Source organism: Montipora foliosa, unplaced genomic scaffold (genome assembly GCF_036669935.1).
Source record: "Montipora foliosa isolate CH-2021 unplaced genomic scaffold, ASM3666993v2 scaffold_423, whole genome shotgun sequence".
In the NCBI taxonomy this organism is placed as follows: Eukaryota; Metazoa; Cnidaria; class Anthozoa; order Scleractinia; family Acroporidae; genus Montipora; species Montipora foliosa.
Window position 1 is genome coordinate 785,001 of NW_027179727.1, and position 25,000 is coordinate 810,000.

A 25,000-nucleotide genomic window follows, 5' to 3' on the forward strand; every position below is an offset into this window, starting at 1 on the left:
TTTAATACCACCCAATTCACTGCCTTCTGTTTTTGTGTAACATGTACCACAGGCAACCCAGTGTACGCTTTTATGGAGCGTCTAGTTGGGTATAAAGTTGGCGCCTTAATAATCCCCAGCTACATGTATCTTCCAAGGAAAGAGTTGCCTTCACTTCCTGCTTCGTTTCTCTTATTTGCCTGTGGAGGGTTCAGCAGGCTCAAGGGAGACCGAATCCCCTGGTTGCACTTCTCTGTGGTAGAGATACACTGTAGGAAGGCAGCGTTCTGGCTGTTGCTATCGTAGTTTGTTGTCTGACAGAAGGCTGACGGACTGCTGCGCCAAACGTGTGGTCCCAAACACTCATGCTCTGCATATGCGAGACGAGAAATACATGGCGCGTTTGGGTACAGGATACCATGACTTAGGATTTGTAAAATAGTACGCCGCCCAATGGTTTGTGCTCTTAACGCTCTCTATGGCTGCATTTCCAAAGTTTGTGGATCTTATTATGGTCAAAGTTCACGACAAAGATCACTCCATAGGGGTCACAAAGGGCACGTGTCAGTGTGGTGGAAGTTTCCGTCGTTGCCGACAACGAAATTTGAGTTTCTTTTAAAAATTTTCGCCATCAGAAATCCCGGATCTCAGGGCTTCAAAGTGACAATTTCCCGGATCCCGCTTCGTATTAACACTAAACCCCTTGTCCCGTCCATAAATGCAATCCCGAATCCCGCTCCCATATTTCTTTATAATCCCGAATCCCAGGCTCCAAAAAGGCCAAATCCCGGGTCTCCAAAAACCTACTGGGGACCCGTGAAGAAGTGTTTAGAATTATATGTGTGTATGGTCAGCAAAGTGGCAGAACGTGTGCAGAGAAAGCATTATTATGAAGATTTGGGGAGTGAGTGAGATCTTCACAGAGTTGTCTGATGAGTTTGAGGTGAAAGTTGGTGTGCACCAGGGATCCATGTTATGGCCATTGGTTTTTTCGATCATGGTTGACGTGGTTACGGAGAGTGTGAGAAATGATTTGATGAGTGAGATGTTGTACGGGGATGACTTGGTGTTGACGAGCGAAACGATGGAAGGACTGAGGGAGAAGTTCTGGAAATGGAAGGAGGCATTCGTGAGCAAGGGGCTGAAGGTGAACCTGGGGAAGACAAAAGTGATAGTAAGTGGGGCAGAAGGTGAATTGTCTGTGAGTAAGATAGATCCATGTGGTATTTGTGGGAAGCGAGTAATGGCAAATTCAGTGTTGTGTGTGAAATGCGGGAAATGGATCCATGGCAGATGCGTGAAAGTAAAGAGGGCGACCCCTAGGTTGGGGAGAGATTTTGTGTGTGGACAATGCAAGAAGCAAGTTGATGGATTAGTGGAACCGGTGGAGGAGTTGTGTGAAGAGGTGGAAACCGTGAGAGGTTTCTGTTATTTGGGGGATAGGGTGAATGCAAGTGGTGGTTGCGAAGCAGCTGTGACAGCAAGAGCAAGAATTGACTGGGTGAAGTTCAGGGAATGCGGAGAGTTGCTTAACTCAAAAAGGTTCTCGCTGAAGATGAAAGGAATGGTTTTTTGGATTTACGTAAGATTGGCAATGTTATATGGGAGTGAGACATGGTGTCTGAGGGAAAATGAGATGGCAATATTGAGAAGGACCGAGAGAGCAATGGTGAGAGCAATGTGTGGTGCAAAACTGGTGGAGAAGAAGAGGACAGAGGACCTAATGGAGATGTTAGGATTGAAGGAAACAGTGGTTCAGATGGCAAAGGCGAATGGAGTGAGAAGGTATGGGCATGTGTTGAGGAGGGATGATGAGCAATTTCTGAGAAAAGCGTTGGAGTTTGAATTGAAAGGCAAGAGGAAGCGAGGACGACAAAAGAGGACATGGAAGACGCAAGTGGAGAAGGAGAGCAAGAGTGTTGGATTGGAGAAAAAGGATGCTATGAATCAAGCGAGATGGAGAGTGGGATGGAGAGAGATTGCTGCCAAAGTTGGGTGAATCCGGCCACCACTGTCTATGGGGATAAACCCGGATCAAAATTGGATTGATGATGATGATGATGATGAACTAGAAATACAACCCCTAAAATACAGTCAATTGCACCTCTGCAAACCTAAATTTCAAACTTTTACAGGGGACCCCTGTCCTTGGACCCGCCTAGAGCCTTGGCCCTATGGCAGGGGTTTCAATAAGAGTCAGTGGCCAGCAAAATTCGCCAGCTATTGCATGTGAACTTGCCACCTACTTTTCCTTGGAAATTACCCCAAATTTTGTGAATAACACAAACGACATTTGTCATGAATAGAACACGAGCCTTGTATCAGGAACGCCCATGTCAAAGGCGGTGATAAAGAATGGAGCACAAACATTTTTTGAAACAGCAGTCCTGTATTCCAGTACTTGGTGTAAGCTACCTGATTTGCTGACTACATTTGAAGCATGACGAAATGACATCTGCAAAATGTGCTATAAATCACGTCAGATGATATTCATTGCATGCAACTTTACAGAATGCAGAGGAGCCTTAAAGGGGGCTATGCCACACTATTTTAATGACTTTTCAAAACCCAAAATATGAATTTCAAACATTTAAAGTATTCAATAACATGTACTCTCTCTGAATAAAAAAAAGCCAAAATTTAATATTAGTGTTGTGTTCAAATACACTTATTCTTGCTCCAGAATGCAGGAAATGTATTTTAAGAGACCCAAATTTCAAAATTCTCCCAGGGGAGGAATGCCCCTAGACCCACTGACAAGGTTGTGCCTTTGTCCCTTGGAAAGTGTGCCAACAGTACATGTTGTCTATGCTTCACCTACTCCTCAGATTTTGCCGACTACTGAAATTCTTATTGAAAACCCTGCTATGGGCCCTGTAACCAGCCCTTTGGGCTGAGTTATCAGCCGCTTGTTATTGAAATTTTGCCATCTGTTGGAAAATCTACTGAGAACCCTGATGGAGGTGGAGGGGAGGGGAGGGGGTTTAGAAGTCTATGGTTTAACAACCGCTACATCCTCTAAAATCTTTATGTCCTCATTAATCATTGAAGTACACGTAAATGGAGTAAGGAAATTGACATTGTCGTGCTAAGAGTATAAGCAATTTTAACCCTTTAATGCCCAATAGTGACTTATAGATTTTACTCTGTCTAACGTCAGACGATTTTACTCGTCAAAGGGAGACCCCTTGGGCACTAAAGGGTTAAAAAACTATCTCCTTTAACCCTTTAATGCCCAATAGTGACTTATAGATTTTACTCTGTCTAACGCCAGACGATTTTACTCGTCAAAGGGAGACCCCTTGGGCACTAAAGGGTTAAAGCCTTGAACTGGGAAGTGTTTTTTGAAGGTTTAAAAAAGTTTGAAAATTTGGATGATTTTATGTGTACTTTTATATTTATACCGGTATCTTATTATTTAAGGAATTAATGTTATAGACATTTTGAACCCTTTTATGAAATCAAATTAAACACAGGATAAAGCCTGCAACAGCAGGCATTTTTAGCCAGACATGCTTATTGCGTTTTTTGATGTTCCTTGTGTCTTGCTCAGCGGCCATATTTTTGTAACGTGCAGGTAGTTGTTATAGCCATTAAACCATTGCAGTGCAGCTACGTCTTGCCCAGTCATTACTGGCGCCAACATTTATTAATTTTGATATCATTTTTAAAGGATCAGGAAGGTACCTAAATTCTTCATCAGTATCTCTTAAATCACACAACAGTCTATTTGTCCCTGGTGCACAAGGTAGGTACAAGTATGTTGTAGTATGTTGGGCTAAAAATCACCTTGTGCTTTTTAGGCATACATGTATGCTGGATCCTGAACGGGCAGATAACTTCTGCTAGGTTCCATTGACCTTATTAACTTAAATACGTAGATGGTGATAGTGCGGATGACAATAAATGATTATTGGATGAGGTCTGTGTTATGGCAGATAACACAGACACGAGGATTCATGATATCATGCGAAAAGCGAATTCAATAATTGTTTTATTATACATTTATTAAACAATAGGCAAAAGAAGACATTCATCTGTTGAAAAATGCAGTGAGGAGAACACTCCAAGGGGCTTAGTAACCAGGCAAACGTTGAAATTGACATGATAAATGCAATATCTGCAGCAGATATTGCATTTATCATGTCAAGTTCACAAGCTATTGTGAATTGATTGAATGCCCTCGACCAATCAGATTTTTCATAGTAAGTCTGATGTATAATAATAATAAATACAAAGTTATTGTAACCGCAGTTTTTAAACTATTGTGAGTCCTTATATTTTTGAAAGGCTTGGACAATTTTCTTCAAAACCCCAAAATATAAACATCGTTATTAGTATTCTGTATGCTTCAATTTGATTTAAAAACCTTCCAATAAATTATTATCCTTAACCAACATTTGGATTTTAATAGAAGTATGTTCTTGAGCTTTCATAACTTTTAATGATTTTTTTTATGTTGTGCGAACAGTGTAAAGTACTTCCGTATTTATTTTGCTAGATAATGGGTTTGCTGTGCCAGTTGCCCCACCAAGCTCACCAGACCCACGGTTAGCATTGTTCTCATTTACACATTTTACTAAACTAGTAGTTCTTGGATTGTTGTGATCATTGCCTTCTTGGCATTTTTCAGTTTTTTGGTGATTTATTCTTCTTGATAAGTAATTTGAAATAACTCAAACTGGTAATATCAACAAAAGCACCTCTGAATGGTTTTGCCCTAAAAACACTGTCAGAGGTCAGACAATACTTCTTGGCAAAGATCAGTAATTTTGCAGCCCAATGATAGTTAAACTCGCCCTTTACATGCACAGAAACCTGGGGGAGACTGGTAGTGGGAACAAAAAGAAAGCGGGCAAATTGATTTGACTTGAGCTGACTGGATTTGTAGCATCTCAAAAACTGCACCAGTGCTGCATGTGAATCATTAAATGGAAATGTACGGGTTTTGTCTCAAAATCAAGGCAGGGCGTTCTTGTTTATAGGTTGTTAGCTTTGTAGCAGCTTATAATTGTTACAAATAAGACAAGCACAGTGTGTGTATGCTGGCGAGATTCTGGTACTTCGAATTCAGACGTTTTTCAGGGCATAAGTTACAATCATTGTTTTTCACATGTTGATGCCTTTTCATTGACGTTTAAGTACATAAACACCGTCAATCGTGAACTCCTCTTTATAATCCTCGGTAAATTGGGCTGCCCTCAGAAGTTTATAAGAATCATAAAGAAACTGTTTTCTGACATTCATGCGAGGGTGATTGCTGATGGAGAACTAACCCTGGCCTTCGAATACAACTATGTCGTCAAACAGGGATACAAACTAGCACCGACTCTTTTCGGTATCAATGCTACGGTTCTACACTGGCTCGCTTTCAAGAAAGTCAAACACACTTGTAACATCCAGATAAGATTCCGTTATGATGGCGAGCTTTTTGATCTTCGCAGACTTAAGGCGAAAACAAAAGTCCTCACTGAATTTATCAGGGAAGTACAATATGCTGATGATATTGCCGTATTCAGTGACACACCAGAAGGCCTACAATCGTTACTAACTTCCTATAACCAACTTGCTAAACGAATGGGGATGCGCATCAACACAACGAAGACGGAGACCATGCACGTGTATTGTTGATGCTGCTGATTTCTTTGTAGATGGCAAAAAATTGGCTAATGTCACTCGCTTCAGGTACCTAAAGGCAGCTACGTGACTAGTGATTGCTCAAATGAACTCATAGGCAGTGTCATGTGTCGGCTACGGAAAAAGAGTTTTCGACTCTCATGACCTCACTGTTCGAACTAAAATTGCTGTATACAACCAGTACTTAGTGCCGCTTGTAATGTATGGTAGTGAAACATGGACTATGTACCAACATCAAGTCAGAGAGCTCCGTACTTTACAGCAGCGCCATCTGCGTATCATTCTTAACATTAAATGGGACGATTTCGTTAGAAACGAAGAAGTCCTCAGGCGCGCTAATGTAGAAGATATTGAGATAAGGTTAGTTAGAAGTCGTCTTCGCTGGTTGGGCCATCTTTGTCGCATGGGTGATGACAGACCTGCCAAACAACTGCCTTACTCTGAACTGGTAAATGGATCACACCCAGTCGGCCGTTTTCAACTTCGCTTTTAGGACACTTTGAAAACAACCCTAAAATGTGGCAACGTGTGGGACGTGTAGCAGCATTCCGCGTATGACAGAGTAAAGTTGAGAACTATTACGGAACGTGTCCCAGATCATACTGAATTAAAAGGGTTGCGGCCTATCAAAGAAAGAGGGAAGCCCGTAGAAGGAGAGAAATCCACTCTGGAAGAGAAATGTAATATTATACTTGTTTTGCGGGTCTCGGCGTGTAATAAATAATAATAATAATATATTTGGCTACTATCTACGGTTCAGGCCTTATTCTCCTTTAATAGTTCTTTTTATAACTATTGCAGGTATGACTGGTATCAAAATGACAAGATTGTAACAATATCAGTATACACCAAGAAAAAGGTTTGATGATAATGGACGTGTATCATTTATCATATTGAATCATAATGAAGTCTTTCTAACCGTGTATCATTTATCATTTATCGTTACAATAATATTGTCTTGATGTCTTGGTCAAATTACAAATATAATTTGTAATCTGGCCATTCGCTGTCATCACCATTTTGGGCCTATATAATTGTTCAGTAAAACTGAAGCATTTTTATACTTAATTTTTAAAGGATATTTACTCGTCCAGTATATGGTAATCAATTTAAACATTTGTGTACCTGTGAAACTAATCATGGAAATTTGACCTTTTAAATTTTTGTTACTGTTTGCAAAAATGTTGACCAGACTGTTATTTTATGGATTGTCATAGTCTCAGGGATTCTTAAACAATTGTTGTCTTGCAGGATCTAAGACTAGAAGATATCATCTTAGAATTGAAAGATGGGAAAGACTTCAATGCAATTTTCATTTTAGGAATAAAAAGGTTTCAAATTCATTTAGGTATGACAATTACATAATATTAATTCATACAATAGAAAGGCTATATACATGTGTAAACACCCGAAATTCTAGGCATTTTGTGTAACATCACACTACGCAGGCAGGCATTAGACAAAGTGGGAGGACAGCTGGCACAGTGGTGAGATCACTCGCTTCCCACCAATATGGGCCAGGTTTAATTCCAAGACTTAGCATCATAATGTGGGTCCAGTTTGTTGGTTCTCTTGTTGGGTGGTCTGCTCTGAGAGGTTTTCCTGCAGGTACTGCGATTCTCCCCTCTCCTCAGAAACCGATGTTTGATTTGATTTGCGTTAATTTGACTTGATTTCAATTACATTGTCCCCAATTAATACCCTGGCACTAGAATAATAGAGCGCCAAGGGAATCCAGTGCGTATTCCTATAGCAGCAATAGAACCAATTTCGTGGGCGTTGAAGGTGAGCTATGCTAAAGCCGAGATCGACCAGGAGCGAGTCATCGATGAGCTTAGTAGATGTGAAGTCCAGTGGCGTTTCAGCCCACCAGCCGCTCCATGATTTGAGGGAGGATGGGAGTCTCTGGTCAAGTCCACAAAGCGTGCAATGAAGGTGATCCTTTGGGATGTGCTTACTGTTGATGAAGTCTTTCTAAACGTAGTCAGTGAAGTCGAGTCACTTTAAAATTCTTGTCCGCTCGTGTATGGAGGTAGCAGTGCATCCCCAACCCATCTCAGTGCTCTAACACCAAACCACTACCTGCATGGACGTGCTAGTGATAATATCGCACGAGGCGTGTTCGTCCAGCGAGACATGTCGCTTCGTCGTCGATAGCGCCACAGTCAATTCCTAGTTGATCAGTTTTGGCGCCGCTGGAGGAGGGAGTACGTTCTTCAATTGGTTGAACGTAGTAAGTGGCGTAGCATACAAAGCAAACTTTGCTGCGGAGATCTCGTCCTTGTCGTAGGTAACAATGCACCCAGAAGACAGTGACGTCTACGAGTCGTGGCCCCTATTGCTAGTGCGGACGTCCTCATCCATTCCGCGGAAGTCCTCACAAAGTTAAGGACTTAAATAAAGTTCATCATCATTATCACAGAAAGTGTATGTCAAAATGGCACCACAGTTCCTGACCTGTGTGGAAAAACTGAAAGCAAAGGAATAAAAATATTGTAATCGTGTTGTAAGAGTGGAACTGACTACTTTTGGAACTGGATATTGAACTCTATTTTATGTAAAATTATTATATAATTATTTTCTTTTCTTGGTCTTTTTTGTGAGGGTAATAATGTATTTGCATTTGAAACCATTGATCAACTCTTTTTGTGAACGGAAATGAGAAGAAATACTGTATGTGTTTTCCCAAGGATTATTACACCTTCCTGTGAAATTTCATTAGCAGATACCAATAAACTAATTTGCATTCACTTTCAACACACATTTACATACGCGACTACAAAACTAGTTTCGTCCACAAGATCTCGACAGTTGGTTGCCATATTTGTTTTGCATATGAAACTACTTTATGTAACAATGCATGAAAACACGTAACGAAATAATAAAACACTTAACAATTGTTAAATGAATGTAACAATTGCTAAGTGTTAACTATGGTATCATATGTTTTGTTTTATTATTTCGTTACGTGTTTTCATGCGTGGTTACATGAAGTAGTTTCATATGCAAAACAAATATGACGACTAACTGAAGAGATCTTGTGAACGAAACTAGTTTTGTAGTCGCTTATATAAATGTGTGTTGAAAGTGAATGCAAATTAGGTTACTTTCTAGTCATATATACTATTACACCTTTATGTTTGCTGTATCGGTTAGACAGCAAAACTATCCCTCTCAAGACCAACACTTTACTGGGAAATCATATTTATCTTTCTCTTATGCAACTAATGCTTTTTTTAAATCAAATATTTGTTGTTGCAGTACTCAGCAATGTCGTTACTTGTCAACAAGGTGTGTACAATGAAAAGGCTGCTATAAATATCATTATTATAGGGTTGTATTTACTGTAAACCATTGGAAGTGAACTTTTTTTACTGTTTTGATTCTTTCAATAAATTGTGGTCAATTTTGCTGGAATAAAGGGTGCTGCATGTTGCAAGCAAAAGGTCGAGGCAACAAGTGCAGTTGACTGCAATACAGTGAACGAGGCTGTCGTATTTTTGACCAATTTTATCTTGAAATGACTTATTAGTGAAGGAACAACTGTTGCAATAAACAAATTTTTTATCGGATAAGGTTTTTGTGATGTGTGGAATTATCAAAGTGAAGTCAGTAATTACTGGAATTGAGCAAGGCTGATTTCCTTTTTTTTCTGGGACCTTGTGGACAAGAAAAAACAACAAAGTAGTGATGTAGTACCCTTGGCCAATTATGCAGGGTGTACATAACCTTCAGGCCCCAGTTGTTCAAAAGGTGGATAACGCTATTCACCGGATAAATCACTATCCATTGGATAGCGCAATTGATTTCGCTATTACTTGTCTACTGGATAGTGATTTATCCGATGGATAGGCTAAGTACTATCCATCGTTTGAACAACTAGGGCCAGATCTTCAAGAATCAGTAGGTTTTGCGCAATTCCAGAAGTAACTGTACGTTCTTTGGTATACGAAATCAGATTAGAAGAGCTGAGTACAATGTGTATATTGCACTACTTTATCCGTTGTCATAAATGTGTCAGCAAGAGGTTAATTAGTTTTTGAAATGATTTTTTGTTTGGTGGTTGGAACATTGAGCAATGATCATCAATGTTTCCTTCATTGCACAGAGTACCCAGAGAGGTGGTGGTTACATGCATAGGACACCAAAGTCTTACAGACGTTTTCAGCCCTTTGATACTTTTTCAAAGTTAGGCAACGACATGCTGAGTTTGTTCTTAATTAGCGCTAATCCTGTTAATATTTTTGCTGTTCTACAGTGCGCATATCTGGATCCACTGGAAAAGCGGACGTTCTTTTAACGAAAGAAACCTCCGGAGTGAAATGGACAGACTTGGGACAGGGGTTACTTGGCAATAATTCACTCAAGTTGCATAAAGATAGAGGTAGGGTGTTTTTAAAGATATTGATCACAATCTATGGAAAGCCAGACCAGGGATAGATCTAGGGTTTTAGGGCCTTTAGCCAATAGATTTAGCCATTTTGAAATTCTTTTAGCCACTGACCAATAGCCGAGCGTCTTTACTGTTATGTCCCGTCACGGCAAACTTATGATATGTGCTCGTTTGATGTTTAACAATGTCATCCTTTTTTGGAAAAAAAAGCCGATTTCTTTGGTAAAAACATTCTCCCTTCCTGCATTGATGCAGTAGTCACAAAATAAAGTGTTTCTGTTCGAGTCATGACAAAGCCAGGGAAATTCCTTAAACCATTCCCGCTTCAGCTTCCGTTTTACCGGAGCTGTCTTACTGTCCTTGTTACTTCCTTGGACTTGACTGGTTTCCGAGTCGGTTGGTTTGGAATCAGACGAGTCGGAGACTTTCCCGACTCGGCTGGTTTAAAAAAGGTCAGACGTTTTGGCTGCTTTGCACTGTTTGCGGCCATGCGGTTTAATGAAAATCTCGCAAACTATCGTAAAACAACGGGCATCAATACAATAAAACAGCAACACTGATTGGCTGGCTTTAGTGCATGACTATGGAGTGAATCAACTAATACACCAAGAAATGATTTGTCTTAACACCATAGTCGACGATCTGTTTGTATACATTCAAACAGGAAGCGAAATAACTCGAACCGTCTGCTTACAGTCAATGAGGTTTGAACTCTTAATTTATTACTTTTCGCCAAAAATTTTAGTGAAATTACATTTTTATTCGCCATATTGGAGGACTAGTAGTCATATGCCTTCTCCACCCCTCCCCTCTTACAATGTTGATTTGAAATCCGGAAACATTCTGAAAAGCTGCAGTTGGCGTGAACATTTCTTTGGTTTGGGAGAGGGGGGCACTTGAAAGGCCGCCATGAGAAGAATTTAAATAAAAGAGAAGCTTTACTTCAAATTGACGTGGTTTTTGCGTGCATTGTTGAAGGTATCCCAAGAATATTTCGTCACGATGTACCCAGCAAAGCAGGCGCTTAACAAGAGAAATCATGAAAATGAAAATTTTCAGAACATTTGCGCACGTGAGGTCGTTTTAACAGTTTGGGACTTTGTTTCAAGGAAATCGTGTGTGGTGAACCGTGATTTCTTGTTTGTAATGTTTAATACATGTATGTTTATTCTTTTTCCCTTTTGTTGAACAGAGTCAAGATTGTGGGATTGCAGAGTGGTTTCAGTAGAAGCCGTTACGCACAACTGTCAGCTGTTTTGTTGTGAACTGCCTGATGGGATTGTTATGAGAGTTCCAATTGGACACCATATACACTTACATAGGGATGTTGAAGGTTAGTAGAAATGGACGAAGTCTATTTGGCGGTGTAATACATGTAACTTATCATGACATATTTCCCTAGTCGATCGCTCATCGTGACAGCGCAAGGAACAGTGCTATGTCCAGGAAAGATCGCTTATGAGCTAAAGAAAAACGTTATTTTGAGTAGTATTAGTAGTAGCAGATAACTAAATTATTTCGGAAATAGTATGTTTATTTATATCCCCGCTTGGGATTCATTAAACAACTGAAATATTGTTTTCCAAAAGAACACGTATTCCGGAAATGGAATGGCCATGAAAATTGCGGTTTACCAATGTATCTCCCAAAATTCTTGTTTGCATGTTAAGATTTTTATCATTGCAGTTATCACCAACACATAAGAACTACGTGAAAAGTTTTGCTTGAGCGAGTTACATGTATGAATCCATGACGTCGGCGATATCGGTGCAGCACAGTCCCAGCCCTACCGATTGAGCTTTTAAGCCAACTCGGAGCTAGTTTGTGAGTTGTAATAAACCCGTGGAGGATGTAGACATTAAGAGACTTCATTGATGTCTTTCCTATATATTCCTTCGTCAAAATTCCCCATTATTTCTACATAAAATTAACAGAGATTACTCAACGTGATTCAAAGACATGTAAGGGTGAATGACTGGGAAACCTGAAACAAACCTTAAAGTCACATACCATTGCTACTTTAAGATGATAACAGATTACTTATTGTTTCTCTGTCAGGCATGAAGATAAGCCGACCTTATACTGTCGTTCTACCTTCACTAAGATTCAGTCTGGATGAAAGAGAACACGATGGCCGGCGCTTTTATCTGATGATCAAGATCTACCCTGATGGAACTCTTACACCCACCTTATCTGCAATAGACGTAGGTTAGTTTAGTACAGTTGTTTTCTGCAAGGCCATATGTAGGGCGTTTTTCTGAAGCAGGTGTTCCGTGGTCTGATTGGCATTCTTATATACTGCTTTAATGATTTTTAATGATTGAATCTGTATCATATTTGAAAGAGGTCTTTGCTGTTTCACATGATCATTTGTCTGTTTCTCGAAAAAGAATTTGGCTGAATAAGTAAATCATAATACAGCGCTGATTTATCAAAATTTATCAATTTCTGTTTTGCCTTTATTTAGCACTTTTGACTTCATTACAATGTAAGCTGTTTTGTGCGCGTAAAAGTACTTTTCGTTTTTCCCAGTGATTCTCGACAAAAGACATGCGGGTAAAATAATTGATCTGTATTTTGCAGGGGACATTCTTCAAATAAGCGATTATTCTGGAGATTTTAAGGAATCCCGGCTTATTGAAGCGAGAGACATAATTCTCATTGCTGGAGGAACAGGTTTGTAGGCAAGCAATTCAGCCTTAAGAGAAAGTAAACAAAATGATACAGCCAATTTACTGTATACTTATTCGATCAGGTTGAAAAAGGTGGGTGGTCGATCGATGGATCAATCAATCCACCGTCAATTGATTTAACCAATTATTCACCATCGTTCTACGTCAGTCAATCAGTCAGCCGGCCAGTCAAGCCTGGTTTCATTAGCGACTCAAGGACAAGAGTGCTTAAAGCTAATCAATTAATTAGTCCGCCAGCTGCAGTCGAACTTGTGGTCCAGGAACATCTTTGGAACTGAGGCTTCAGGGCTGATTTGCGATGCAAGCATGAGCAAGAGCAACACGCAAACGTGTAGCATTTTCATCATGGGTATCTTATGTTTGAGTGAAGCCGGGCTTGACCACAAATTTATACGCCTGTGTATGTTGCTTGTGAATGCGCTTGTGCAGTGGGTATAAACCAAAGAACAACCGATTAGGCAACATCCAGTTGCAGGCATAGTGTGGCATAAACATTGATATCAGCAACAGTTGAGTTACGCTCTTAGTATCTTACTCTTGACACAAAGAACGTCTTTGTATTTACATTATATTGTTAAAGGAAATCTATGGGGGAAGAAAGACTCCTCGACAATCCTGCTGTTTGAATTCTTTAGTTGGCGTTCTCGGGTCGATCTTACAGCTCTCGCTCAACTATTCTTGCTCCGATACTATTTGTGAGATATACAGTCCTTTTTATATGTTTTTAGTCTGACTGATCAATAAAGTGCCAATCACACGTCAAAATGACGCCTGGCAGACGCACTACGCCTACGCTTGATTACATTAACATATTTTTTCACAACAAAGAAAATCGTTTCTTTCGACAGAATTATACAGGTCTGGCATCATTAGATAAGCACGATCGGAGAATGGCAAGTAGCAAAAATTACAAAAAATGGGTTGCAATATCTAGAATCAAGTTACACGGTAAATTTACAGATAAAATGACGATTTATGATTGTTACATAACAGAACTTAAACAATATACAAGAGAAGAAAAGGGCGAGTATAAGCCCTGTCTTTTCCACGAATTTATCTGGCATACGTGTTCCAGGAAGATCAGAACAATAATTACGATTATGGGTGCTATTTTTAATTGCTTTGAAATATTAGAATATAGATTAAAAAACACTTGTTGAGAACTCAAAAGAGACCGCTGTTGTCATGAATCCGATCTGGAACTGCGAGAGCAAGTCAAAAAGGGAAGAGGAGAAATGAAAATAAGTTGGTTCCAAAAATATAGTAAAAGATCTCGCTTGGATAAAAATACCACTGAGTGAAACACAAATAACCGTTAGTGGTACCAAAAACCAATTTAAAACATTTCTAATGAAAAACTTAGTTTGCCTAGCTTACCAAACACCTTTCTCGAACACCTGTTTTAAACCAAATTCATGACCTTATGAGAAGACACATTCTGATTGCAACTACCAAAGAACAAACAGAGCCTTGTTAGGAGCTAGTTTCTTCTAAAGGCCTGACCAAACGCTCGCAACGTTTCAACGCAACATCTTGCAACATTGTTGGGCACAATATGTTGTTTTCGTTTGGCCACCCTGTTGCGATATGTTGCGTGCGTTTGGCCAGTCCATTCAACATATGTCGCAACATCATGCAACAGTGTTGCAAGATGTCGCGTTGAAATGTTGCAAGCGTTTGGCCAGGCCTTAAGAGTCAATTAGCAATGTTGCTTTAAAACTGGCAGGAAAAGTGAAATGAAGACACTAACCTATTCAAAAGAACGTAACACTAAAAGGACCGCAACTTGTGAGGCGAAGCAATTTGCTTAAATGATTTTGTTTATAATCGTCGTTATCCAGCAAGGCATTTAGAATTCAATGAAATAATCGTAGCTACATTTTTTATCGTTTAACAATGTGTACGTATGTACATAGAGGGCCAGAATTAATCCTGGAACTTCCATATAAAAAGGAAGGGGGGTGCTTGTCGTACTTTAGGGATTAAAAAGGCGGTTTTGGTACCTCTTAGGGTGTTCAGTCTCACAAGGTCCACAGCGGGAGCTTTAGCGGTACGCTTTAGGGTATTGAGCCGAAAAATTATGACAGGAGACATTTGACAATTAACTAAGTTTTAATTTTGTCCAAGTAAAACCGGCCATGATTTGGTACCCCTTAGGGGTGAAAAAAAATTCATTCCGCGCCCAGAAGACAGCATCTTGGTACCTCTTAGGGGTTCTTTTCAAAATTTCCAACGAGCGCCCCGGTCCTTTTTATATGGGAGATGGGAGTTCCCCCCCCCCCCCCTCCTCGGGGGGAATTAATGCGGTAGTTTCGTTAGCAACAGTCACGTTAGCGAGCTAAAAGTGTTTCTTTATTGCCAACAACTGAGGATTTAGAGGATAGAGGATAAAAAAGAACTGAAACTTGGTCATTTTTCTACGATTCATTTGAAATTTTGTTAGGGATGACAGAAGTGTGTGAACTAAATCAAGGCTAAATTATTGCTTTTCCGTGGCTTTGACCCAAAAATTATGACAGTAGTGAGTACTCCCTTCAGCTGAAATCATTTCTTTCAAAAAATTCTTTCCAGGATTGACACCAATGATAAGACTTATTCGGCGTGCAGTATTGAAAAGCTCATCGACAGAAACGTAAGCAATTGCATGAAATTTATTTCCTTTCTCGTTTAAGGTTTCAAAAATTTGAAACTAAGTTCGCCTTGATTATATCATTGTATATTAACATTGCTCTTCCAGGTCAGTAAAGCTCTTGTTTGCTAACAATCAGGAGAAAGATATTCTATGGAAACAGCAGTTAAATGAAATGGTTGAAACGGCAAGTCAAAGGTGAGACTCCTCTACTTTTAACCACATAAATGGTGGTAAAACAAAAAAGAAAAGTTCAAACAACTGTCTGACATTTTAAGCCGTTTAAATGTTTCGGACGAAAATGCCCTGGAGACCTGAATTTACTCCAACCTAGAGAGATTTCTTAGAGATACTCTATGCTCTTTCCTGACGCAGAGAGGATATGAAGTCAAGTGGACAGTGCTTTGGAATATGGCTGGCTGTATATTAGCCAATCTCATACAACCTGAGAGATGTAAATGTTCTTGGCAAAGAAGTAGCTTATTTCTCAACTCACCATTGCTTCAATCTTTAGCGCGCGAACATAAGCAGAAATATCGTAGTGCTCGAGAGAAGCGGAAATAGCCAAGAGCCACTGTAACCTAACTTCTTGAGTTGTACCAATTGCTACATCATTCTATATATGCACAGCTAACAGCATGAGCCCATTGTTTTCTATGATTATTGAGATTACTTAAAATGTTGTAAAAGGTGTTTTTAGCTCTTGACTACATGAATATATATTTTTTTTTTTCCTCAGATTTCAAGTCTATTACACAGTGTCCCAACCCACTCCCGAGTGGGATGGTTATGAAGGCCGTGTTTCTTTGGAAATGCTGTTAGAAATTCTACCCCCTCCCCCTAGTGCCGGCCACGAACGCGAATTGTTGATTTGTATATGTGGTCCTGATCCCTTTACCCATCACATCGTAAGGTGAGAGAACATCATTTACGAGTTTTCCATGATAATGACAATAATATGATAATGACAATAATTACTTCTGAATCATTAATGCATTGAACTTCTGTGGCCAAGTGCTCTATTACAGTTAGAATCGGGGAGACGGCAAATCAAGTCAAATTATAGGAAATTTAGTAGTTAACAAGTTGAATGGATAAAGAGAGGATATTACATGGTGGTGAGAAGAATGACATAAATTTAATGTTTGAATGGCAGGAACAAGATACTGTTCTTGCCACGAGAACAAGCTACCGTTTTTTTATATTTTTTATTATATGGACAATAAATATACATGGTAGGATTGAAAAGCAGGCCATAAATACAAACCAAAAAAGGCGGAAATCGTGACGTCGTTGCTAAATATGACTAGTTGTGTTACATACGAAAAATACGCCACTCGGTTCTCGGATGTAGTGGTCGTATTGATTCTACGAGTATTTAGTTCCCGGTAAAACACTCGTCCATATAATAAGGTTAAATGAACCACTGCGAGAAAGCTTTTGTTAGCATTCTTCCGTTGTCTCATTTACCGTTATCAGCTCGTTGGATAAAACCACTTGTCCTTGCTTCACTCCCAGCCAACGCAGCACCACAGTTTTTTCAGAACGCAACTTATTCATTCTTCCAGTCAAAGTAAAGCAGATAGAACCAAATGTTGTTTTTTTTGAAAAGATAGGAAAACAGCAGGGCTCGCAGAAAGACGCCTTAGAGCAGAGTACAGAGTCAACGAAGTCCACCCACATAAGTTGTCGAGGCTAGAAGTCGATCCCGAGAACGCATTTTGAAATGAATGAATTTTGGGGGGAAGGGAGCAGTCAAGGGAATTACTGAAAACTGCAAACAAAAATGACATGTAAAACCACAATAGATATCGTTAAGAGTCCGCAAATTTTAGCAGAGCGTATTTAGTTTAAAACGACCAAATCTGGAAAGCGTTAAAGCGGTATTACCGAAAGCGGAAAGCAAAGAGAAATCGCAATTAAATCTTGATAGCAAATTCTTGCATCCACAGGTCTTAGGCGCTTTTTTTTTTTCAAAAAAGCGACCCAAGTAAAGGACAATTTCTTTCATCTGAATTTCTTAGTGACACAATTATTTCTTCTCGTATTGACCATCACTCAAATATTTACGAGGGCGCGCTTTGAAATGGAACCAGTGGTTGTTGAAAGGGAACAATTTCTCTTGCGTCCAGCATTAAACTTGGTGTTCTTTTTATTTTCAGCACGCTTAAAGATCTTAGTTATGCAGAAAACATGATCCATGCATTTCTGGGTTGATCACTGGTTTACCTCAAGGAAGGGTTGTAATAGCGCTGTCTTTGAGTCAATGCGTTTCTTCGTTGGAATCTCAATCAGCAGCAACTCTCTTGTCAACATTTGTGGTCTTAAACAGTTTGGGAAGGTGATACCAGCTTCGCGAAAAATGGGACGTAAATGAAGTCAAATGGGCGTGAAGTTAGAGCAAAAGGCGCTATTATTTTGCACTATAGAACGGTATGTTTGCAATGTTATCAAGCCACAGAGAGCAAGGAGCAAGGATGGCGCAGTCTGTTAGTGCGCGGCCTTGATGCAAGAGGTCCTGAGTTCGATTCCCCGATCTCGCATCCTTGTTTCGACTTCTTTCCTCTCCGTGTAGCTAGTAGCTCTAAATACCCGTAAAACGGAGCACTGATGGAGAGGGGGGAGTAAAATGAGCGCACTGTCGACCTCAAGTTTGTCAGCTGAATTACTTTTACGAGTTATCGACGTTGAATATGGTTACTTTACTTTACTTTTTTTACTTTATTCCTGTTCGACGGTTCCTTTTTTTCTTATTCTGGTAAAAATAATGATAATGAACTTTATTAAAGAGTTAAGACTTGTTGAGCTGAGACACTAATTGGGGACACTGCATGTACATAGAAATCAAATCGAGCATTGGTTTTTGAGGTGAGCGGGAGTGACCGGATTACCAGGCCAGAGGAGAACCTCTTGGAGCAGAGTAGAGAACCAACCGTGGTGTGACGTCAAGTCTTGGAATCGAACCAGGGCCACACTGGTGGGAGCCCTGCTCCCTATCGTGGGCTAGTGAGGATGCGTCTTTACTGCCGTTTGGTAGGCAACACCCCAAATTCTATTTATTCTATTATTTCTTCTATATGGAGGCGCAGAAACAAACTTCAGCTGCTCTTAGTGAGAATGCGTCTTTACTGTCGTTTGGCAGGCAACACACCAAATTCTATTTATTCTGTTGTTTCTTTTATGTGGAGGCGGAAGAACAAACTTCAACTGCTTTCCAAAAACCAGTTGCTTGCCGCTCCCTTACTATATCGCTGTCACGGCACTTAGTTAAGACCAAGTGATATTTTTTTTAGACCGGAGTTTCTAAATAGGTTACGGACCACAGAAAAGACTTTTCCCAAGGGTAATAATTTGTTATTGAAGGCTTCTGTTTCACGGTAAATCTATCGAAAACAAGTCGCGGACCGAAATTAAAGAAAGTGTTCACTTTGGATGTTGACAGTTAGCTTGTCTGTTATTTCCAAAAAAAGTGATGCTATTGAAAGAACAGAATGGAATTTGGAAATCTACAGTTGTGCACCCTGATTTTCTTTGTGATTAGCCAGACTAGGAGGTCACCCACGCCAAGTCGAAAACCCAAGTAAACAGGGCTTAACTTAAGTGAAAAGCACAAGCACATGATGAGTTACCATATGAGGCTAGGATGAAAATAAACCGGCCACTCCGACGTCCCCGTACTAACTTGAGCTGAGAAAACACGGTGACAAATGTGTTTAAAATCTACGCTCCTGTTTATTGGCTCCTGCTGATACCAAATATCCAGTTAAAGATATCCTTCACAAGTGCAGAAATACTCTATTACATGCGGGCAATGCAGGAGATGAGTCGATGGTTCTAGTCCAGCAGTCAGGTGCTCAAGTAAATGCAGTGCAAATATTAACTGCAGACGTGAAATGAGGGTATGAATGGTCACTGCATAAGAGTAGGCAAGGAAAGCTTATTTACGCCATCCCCTTGAGGGAGACTCGCGTACTTAAGAAAGAGGCGGGTAAATTTTGGGATTTTGGTATCACTTGCATTTCTTGGCAAAACACCACCATATGTAGCTCAATAAGGCTGGAAAGGTCCTTTTTTCCAATACGTGTTTCAAAAGCGGTTTATGAGGCTTGGGCCCAGTCCTTGTTACACAGTTTAGACCGTAAAATATGGTTCGAAGTCGCTAAAAAGAGTGTTTGCCGTGGTGTACTGTGTTGAACCTGGGGATGAGGAAGTCTGAGTTCCGAAGATTTTAGCTAACGAAAGAAAGACTAACCGTTTTGAAATACGTGCTCAAATGTTAATACCTTAAATCCGCTGTAAAAAAAACTGTGTTGCCTTCTAACTGCCTTTGCTGTCGTTTTCTTTGCTCACAGGGTGAAGAATATTACATTGTGTATAACGCAGGGAAGTGTCTCAAATCGCTCTCGTGTTAAGAACGGTGCCTACTAATTGAAAGGTTTTTTGCGCGGTTCACTTAATATGCGGGAAAAGCAGATCTTAAAGGGGCTAGGTCACGCTATTTTAGGTAAATTTGTTTAATTTTGTTAATTATGAGCTCTAAACGCAAATTTGCAGAGCAAGAGTCTTTCATTTGCAAAATCACGGCCACATAACAACTGAGAATGATTTTCCAACTGTGTAAATGCCATTTTGATATAGACTGATATAAATTTGAAAAAAGGTGGGCCGACATTTTTCAAATTTATGTCGAAAACGCAGCAACAATACGTTTCCTATTAAAATCACCGTTTAATTCCAACTTTTGAATACAAAACTTCGCTCACTTTACTCAACCGCGTGCTTAGAACAACAACGAAAGTAACACGATATCCTTTTTAAACACACCCACTAAGTACAAATACATGTCTCGATCCGATCTGAATTATTTCCGGTCATTATGCGACTTAATCAAACAATAAAAAAACACGGCATGTCCACAGTTCCCGACATTTACCCAAATTCAATCCATTTCAATCCTCTCCAGTTTTGTCCATCCATGTGCCTTCTTCGCTTCCCTGTGTTTTGTTAGAGGTCTTCTATAGTTTTGAACAGTTATTTTGATATTTTAGTTAATTCTTTGACCATTCGATCAGTGCTGAAATTTCCTAAAATTGCGTGACCTAGCCCCTTTAACAAGTGTTATTAAAATCCAAAAAGAAAATTGGGGGTAACCACGTATTTTTGGAAGATAATTAATCAACAATATTTGTAAGAAGCTTTAAAATACAAAGCAATGTATGGCGTTCTATTCCAAACTGAAGCTTAATTATCTCTGAAAAATGCATGGTTACCCCAATTTTCTTTTGGATACCAAGAGCACTTGCTAAATTCTGCTTTCTTCGCATATTTTTGAACCATACAAAATATCCTTGTATTAATAAGCACTACCCATAGGTAATCTGATTATCTCGAGATGCGCAGAACGTATGCGCAATAACAGTAGTAGGCACCGCCGAAAGTCTTTCTTTGACAACACATTTAGAAACTGCCTAAAATGCGGTTCAATTTTACATATAACTAAAACAATTCTAAAAAAACCACGGGTTCTTCTTCTTTGGCCAAATTTGGTGGAAATGGTGGTTAACTAAATTACAAAACTTCTCTTTCAACTTTTTTAGCAGAACATTTTTTTTGTGAATTATTACTGGGTTGCCCTATGGCAATCCCAGTCGGAAAATGGGTAGATTTCTCCGTTTTATTTTTTTTATTTTTTTCCATGTCGGTAAAAGTCTTGCCTGTCACTCCCCTGCTAAGTGGTGTCTTTGTGCATAGAGCCCTGCTGCGCGTATTTTCTTAGGATCGAGAGGGTAGTGGGAAATGCGTAGATTTCTCTGGTGGACACATTATAACGATTGACTTAACCGGCAATGGCGTCGAAAGTCATGTAGCGCGAATGGCGTTTTAGTAGATCTTTGAACAAAATATACCCTTATGAACAAGACAGGCGACAACATCGACAACAATCTGTCGCCCGTCGAGCCGTCTTTTACCCAGTGTGCTGTTATGTAGAACACTGAAGATTCGCAGGGCAGCGATAATAGTGAATTCAAAGACTAGACCAGGTGGATTGAATGGAATTTCAAGCGTTAAAATCGCTGAAAAGGTAAGATTGTTGTCAAAGCGATGCCGCAATTGCGTGTCTTCACCACATGTTCCTTTGATCTCACATTATTGTGTTTTCCGTCAAAATATTCGCTTGTTTTCGCGTTCGCTCGAACACATTTACCTTTGTTACATGTCCAGTGAATAGTTTTATCCTCTGGGATGAATTTTCCGTCGAAAAATCGGTTATTTGGGCGGTCAGTGTAAAACGCAGACTGCAGACCGGGGGTAAAATGCAGACTGAGGGTAAAATAAATATTAATAATAAAAAAAACGAGTCATAAGGATAAAATAAAGAGTTTAAAAGACAATACTGTTTTACATCACTCAACAACTCACATTATCATGACTGCAGGTCGCTGCACCTTTTGGGGATGCGATCGTACGCGTTGAAATCATCTGTGCTTTGCTTTTGCGCTTCCAGATGAATTGCAATGTTCCAAATTATTTGTCACACCGGTACATCGAGGGAAATCGATCGAAAAACCAACAATTATTACTGCGAATACCTGAATAATCTCGGTTGTCTTTTTTCGGTGCAACGAAATGCACAAAGAATTTCATGTATTCCGAGCAATTAGGACGCGGGGATTTCATTGGTTAAGCTATGCGGGATAACCCCTAGGGAGAGGTTATAATTGAAAATTACATCTTCCAGATGCAAAACAAACGAACTTGTGAACTAGAGGATAAACATAACGTACACGAAAGCGAATGAAAGGATCCTAATAAGAAATTTTTACACCTCAGTCATACTGGCTTAAGCCGACTGAATTGAAACGTTAAATGGTTGCAAAATCCACGTTATATCTGTCTTTGTTTATTGGTATTGTTGCCATGCGTGTCAAAATAAATTGAGTTATTGGGTAATTACTCGATTACTTTGTTCAGTGCAGCAAAATGGACAGTTGAATTACGGGGTGGTGACTTCTTTGCCTAAAAGCAACTCACTAAACGAAACTATCCTTTTTCCAACAACAACAAGGATTCAAACAGCTTCAATTCTTACAGAGTTCGATGAAAATCCGGATTTAAAACATGCGGTGGGGCAACCAAAGCGATGGGAGCTGTGTTGGGGTTTCAGTGTGAAAGTACAAACGGCTACAAACACTCTTATAACTCTTTTTTCATTATTATTTTATTAACGCGCAGTCTGCAGTCTGCATTTTACCCTCTGTCTGCATTTTATCCCTAGTCTACAGTCTGCGTTTTACACTGACCGGTTATTTGGGTGGTTTTTGGCAACAGAGGTTAATTATTCGTAATGCGATCGCTTCCGTTGCCGTTAGCAATGGGTCGCAAATTTGACACTTTTATCGCATTATCACATTACGCATTGAATCCACGTTATCTATTATTCCTAAAAATCTAAAAATATTCCTGCCTCATCAGTTTTCGGTCGAATTTATTTCCAAGAAAGAACATAAATTGCAGAAAATTTTAGTTTTGCATCCAAAAATTCGTAATCAACGCTAAAATGACCAAATTTTGCCTGGAAAACATATTTTACTGTTATTTTTCTTAAATTTTTTCGTTCAACTTTCGCTTTTATAAAATGTTTCAGTTGTCTGTAAGTAAGTTATTTACTAACTGAGCGCGAGGGCCGTACTGCCAGGGAAATATTGGCCCGAGGTCGTGGCAGTACGGACCGAACGCAGCGAGGTCCGTACAAAAACGACCCAGGGCCAATATTCCCCAGTACGGCTCGAGCTAGCTCGGTTAGTAAGTAGTTTATTATATGGTTTTTTAATAACTTTTTGCTTTGTTTTTGCAAGCCCGTAATCGGCCCGTGGGCTAGTCACAGTTAGCCAATCAGAGCGCGCGTTATATCGGCTACAAACCCCAACTTGAAAAAAATTGCCTGGAAGAGCTGCCTGGAACGCTGCACGTACCACAGGCAACCCAGTGTACCCTCACGGAGGGTCTAGTTGTACTTGAGGCACAGGACGCCCCAAGCTCAGTGTGAGCATGGCCGACAAAAATATAAGGATTTGTATGGGAATCCCGACAAAGAGCTTATATGAAAAAAATCTCAATTAAAAAGCCTAAGCTTATTGCCAACGTGGGTAACTTCCTTCCTGTGTGGTTATTTTCAAGATCCGACGCGATTTGAGCCATTTCCCAGTTTCGTGGTTGTCAACGGTATAATAAAATCCCGAGGCTGGAAACTAAATTCTCAGGTGCCACCAATTTGATTCAAATATTCCTGGATAAAATGTTGCCACGGTCACAATTCCACATCAGAATCAATTGACAAAGATTGAACTTTCATCTCAACCCACCATCAACGCAATAGCAGTCCTGCGAGCGACCTCAGGTGGTAATATTGCAGGAAAACAGCTTTCCAAAGGTACGCTTCCACACCACAGTGGCCACGGCTTCGACCGTTAATAACGAACTGAGCCTAACCGCGGTGGCTGACCGTAGTTCAGGGACACCCAACGTCAAAAATATCGGAAAATATATGTTCGGAAGACTATTTGATATCTGGAATTTTCGAAACATTTGTTGTAAAATTTCTTGCTTACCTGCCTGTCCTAGGATTTTCGAACATCTAAAAAATGGTATAATTGCTCTTTTTTTCCCTAAAAAGGTGAACTAGAATTTTCGGGAACCTTGTTTCTGGCTGGAATTTTCGAAAAGGTAAGTTTTGATCCCTATAATTTTCGGATCATTAGATTTTCAGCTATTTCCAGACATCTTAGTCTGCGGGGGCCCTCGCTCTAGTTTTATGAAGTAGAACTGGCTCATAAGACGTTAAAATTACCTCTAAACTAGATGAACCCAGGAAGATTTGGAAAAACGAGTCGCTAAAGGATGTAGAAAGGAGATATCCCTGGCGATAGAGCCGCTGAAGATGGAGCTAATGACTGCGAACAAGAGGTTGAATGATTTGGAAACCTCGTGTAAGTTTCTTGCTGAAAAGTACGATGCATTGATGACAAGTATTCACGATTTAAAGAAACACAACAAGCTCTCAGAATTCATAGCTACAACACTAGATATACCTCAAGAGAGAACTTATACAGGCCAGTGTTCAGAACCAATTACGCTAGATTTTGATTTTTTTTTTCTTTCAATTTTATTTGGTGAATGTTTCGTTTTCTACATGCCGCCCTGGATGTGTGGAAAACGAAGACCCTACAGTAATTCACGATAGATAGCTTATCAATCGTTTCAACTAACATGAATGATGTGTTTTGTTAGTTGCCGTTTGTCTGTTATATCTTTCCGCACACCCTAGCTGGTCGTGTGAGCTCATTGGTTACCTTGAAAACTGTGGAGAGCGCCAGAGGAAATGACCTGTGCTTGATACAAATAAACCTGGTCCCTTGGAGGCGGGGCTCCCAAGTGAGGGAAAAGTCCTGGGAACGAGTTTGGATACAAATCATTGCCTCTAAAAGTGATAATGCTGACACGGGCACTATAAGAAAGTGCGTGATTGTTCATGTTGGATCAATCAAAAGCACTAGATCGATCGACAATTGAAGAGAATGTTTTGCAGCCCTTCTGCCAGATCCCGCAATCATCCCAATAATTTCATTATCAGAAAACTGTTCTTCATCTGTTGAATGGTGTCCACTTTCT

General features: G+C 39.9%; 2 protein-coding genes across 2 annotated transcripts; both read left to right on the forward strand.

Annotated features, from left to right (window-relative positions):
- The first annotated feature begins 868 nt into the window (after window positions 1-868).
- On the forward strand, window positions 869-1,978 carry LOC137988626 (uncharacterized). Its single transcript, XM_068834612.1, has one exon. The coding sequence runs from the start codon at window positions 869-871 to the stop codon at window positions 1,976-1,978; it is 1,110 nt and encodes a 369-aa protein (XP_068690713.1).
- Window positions 1,979-1,996: 18 nt separating this feature from the next.
- Window positions 1,997-17,609, forward strand: LOC137988627 (cytochrome b5 reductase 4-like). The gene is made up of 14 exons (XM_068834613.1): window positions 1,997-2,174; window positions 3,653-3,727; window positions 4,481-4,529; window positions 6,418-6,475; window positions 6,868-6,964; window positions 8,878-8,907; window positions 9,875-10,000; window positions 11,202-11,342; window positions 12,068-12,217; window positions 12,593-12,685; window positions 15,274-15,334; window positions 15,440-15,529; window positions 16,071-16,244; window positions 17,494-17,609. The coding sequence occupies exons 1-14, from the start codon at window positions 1,997-1,999 to the stop codon at window positions 17,546-17,548; spliced, it is 1,377 nt and encodes a 458-aa protein (XP_068690714.1). The 3' UTR covers window positions 17,549-17,609.
- Window positions 17,610-25,000: the final 7,391 nt, after the last annotated feature.

What these genes read in the sequence shown, in the direction of transcription:
- LOC137988626 (XM_068834612.1), top strand. Translation starts at nt 869, where the DNA reads ATGAAGATTTGGGGAGTGAGTGAGATCTTCACAGAGTTGTCTGATGAG.
- LOC137988627 (XM_068834613.1), top strand. Translation starts at nt 1,997, where the DNA reads ATGGGGATAAACCCGGATCAAAATTGGATTGATGATGATGATGATGAT. An exon ending in AAAAGCTCATCGACAGAAAC is followed by an intron (nt 15,335 to 15,439) that starts GTAAGCAATTGC and finishes TTGCTCTTCCAG; the next exon opens with GTCAGTAAAGCTCTTGTTTG. An exon ending in TTTACCCATCACATCGTAAG is followed by an intron (nt 16,245 to 17,493) that starts GTGAGAGAACAT and finishes TTTTATTTTCAG; the next exon opens with CACGCTTAAAGATCTTAGTT.